Below are 2,500 nucleotides of genomic sequence, written 5' to 3' on the forward strand. Positions count from 1 at the left end.
CTCTCACACACACACAAACACACACACACACACACACACACACACACACACACACACACACACACACACACACACGAGACTCTCTCTCACACACACAAACACACACACACACAAACACACACACATACACATACACACACACACAGGGACTCTCACACAGACACAGACACACACACACACATACAGACTCACTATCACTCTCACACAAACTCTCACTTACAGGCATACACAGACTCACACGCACACGCATACACACACACACACTCATGCATACATGTATAGAGCGGCTTCTTAAGGAATATGTTGTACCCTCATGATTTTACATCAATTCCAAAGGAAGCCTAGATTCAAATTTCAGAGACAGATCTTTCCAAACTACAGTAGGAAAATCCTTCATAATTTTCTATACCTCTGGGATGCAATAAACGTTTTCAAGAAAACACCATCTGCAAGAGCAACACTCCCTTCCCCTCCTCCTATGACTATGCGAGGCCTAGGGATATCAACAAGAACCTCGCTCCCACCTTATTCTATCACAAGGCCAGCCCAGACCACAGCATCTGTCAACAATAGCATACTCCAACTGTGTATCTGTACTACAGATAACAACAACTGTCAATATTGGCAAAGGTGAAAAATATTTTTGCAATGCACAGGCTTTTCATGATGAACTATAACTATGTTACTAGTCAAAGATTTATAACATTTCTGAAGATTAAGATTAATAGGTCATTTTCTTAATCACAAATAAAGTTCAATTAGTGACACACACAAAAAAAATACATATACATATACATTATATATATATATATATATATATATATATATATATATATATATATATATATATATATATATATATATATATATACACTAGCTATAGAACTTCCAAACAGATAAGCCAAAAACTGTGACACAAATTCTGAAATCTTATAATCTTATTGATACTTTTATTGAAGAATAAGGGTTTTAAATACAAACCCTGCAACTCAAATTTTTATGAAGACTATCATCCCTTTATTTACCAAAGCTCTATTAGTCATAATAGCTGTGCATGTAAAATAATAAAAAGATAGAGAAACATATATGGAACATATTACTATATACGTAATTTGCAAAGAAAATTTTTTACAACTGCAACAAACAATATACAATTTACAAGGAAGGGGGGCAGGGGATAAATAAATAAATTGCAGTGATGGAACAAGTAAATAACAAAAATTTATATAGATTTTCTTACCTGATTCTTTTCTATTATTTTGTTGAGCATAATAATTCCTTTGACCTTGTCCTGCCATACCATGCGCCAGAAGTGTGGTGTAGTTTGTGCTAAGGGCCCTTGTGTTAGGATATATGACCGGCCAACAGATTCCACCTGGTGAATAAAATGCAATTTTGAGTCACATTTGGAAGTCTTTTGGCAAATTCATCTTTGGCATTACTTTCAATTAGCAATGAGTGTGTGTGTGTGTGTGTGTGTGTGTAGATATGTAGATAGACAGATATACATATACATATATAAAAACATACATACGAGATGTGACAGAAAAGTTTCAGGACTGATATCGCAAAATATTTATTTCAAACCCAAACTTCACAGTAAGAGTTTTCCCCTTTAAAGTAATCCTCCTGGAGTTTAATGTACTTTCTCATCCTACCCTGCCATACTTGCATGCACTCCTGGTAGGATTCTTCCCCTATCTTCCGCAGTTCCGTTGTCACGGCCCTTTTGATGTCATCTACGTCTTCAAAACGGGTCACCCTGATGACCTTTGAGCTTGGGGAAGAGGAAAAAATCACACCAAGCCAGGTCGGGGGAGTAGGGAGGTTGCTCCAGCATGGCGATGCTCTTCTTGGCCAGGAACTGTCAGATGCTCAGGGCATTGTGAGCAGGCATGTTGTCATGGTGAAGCAGCCACGAGTTGTCCTGTCACAACTCTTCACTTCTTTGCACACAATGAACTTAGCAAATCCTGCAGTATCTCTTTGTTGACACGTTGTTTAATCGTATGGCCCCGTGTTAAGAACTCATGGTGCATGATCCCCCTCATATCTTTTATGCTTTTATGATGTCAGTCCTGGAACTTTTCTGACACACCTCATATATAAATACACTCATACATACAGGGCCCTATCCACAAAAAGATTCATAAATTAAGTGACAAATGCATTTCTTATCCTCTTAATGTATTATATTCTAGATCTTATATACAAGCCATTTTTTTTCTTTTTACGTTTCACCAATTCATACACACATACATGAAAATCCAATCATATTAGAACAAATACTTACCTGAACAAGTGATGCATTAATATAATTTGTATTGGTTCCACTTAGTTTTATTCTGGTGTGGTCGTATGGAAGAACATCTCTATATCGATTTAGATTCCTATTTACAGTCTTTTTGGCCTCCGTACATGGTAAATCAAAACTCCCTTCGCTGCGTATCTTCTGCAATGAAAGTTGCTGGCATTAGCAATTTGAATTTCAATGAGAGAA

The 2,500-nt window shown here is 36.8% G+C and overlaps 1 protein-coding gene across 1 annotated transcript in view; it reads right to left on the reverse strand.

Annotated features, from left to right (window-relative positions):
* Ptp61F (Protein tyrosine phosphatase 61F) overlaps positions 1–2,500 on the reverse strand; it is a gene marked incomplete in the record, with an annotated part of 37,713 nt that overhangs the window by 27,835 nt on the left and 7,378 nt on the right. The window contains 2 exon segments of the mRNA XM_070132123.1: positions 1,241–1,375; positions 2,294–2,452. Of these exon segments, the coding sequence (XP_069988224.1) occupies positions 1,241–1,303 (63 nt within the window).

The sequence above is a fragment of the Penaeus vannamei genome, chromosome 17 (assembly GCF_042767895.1).
Source record: "Penaeus vannamei isolate JL-2024 chromosome 17, ASM4276789v1, whole genome shotgun sequence".
In the NCBI taxonomy this organism is placed as follows: domain Eukaryota; kingdom Metazoa; phylum Arthropoda; class Malacostraca; order Decapoda; family Penaeidae; genus Penaeus; species Penaeus vannamei.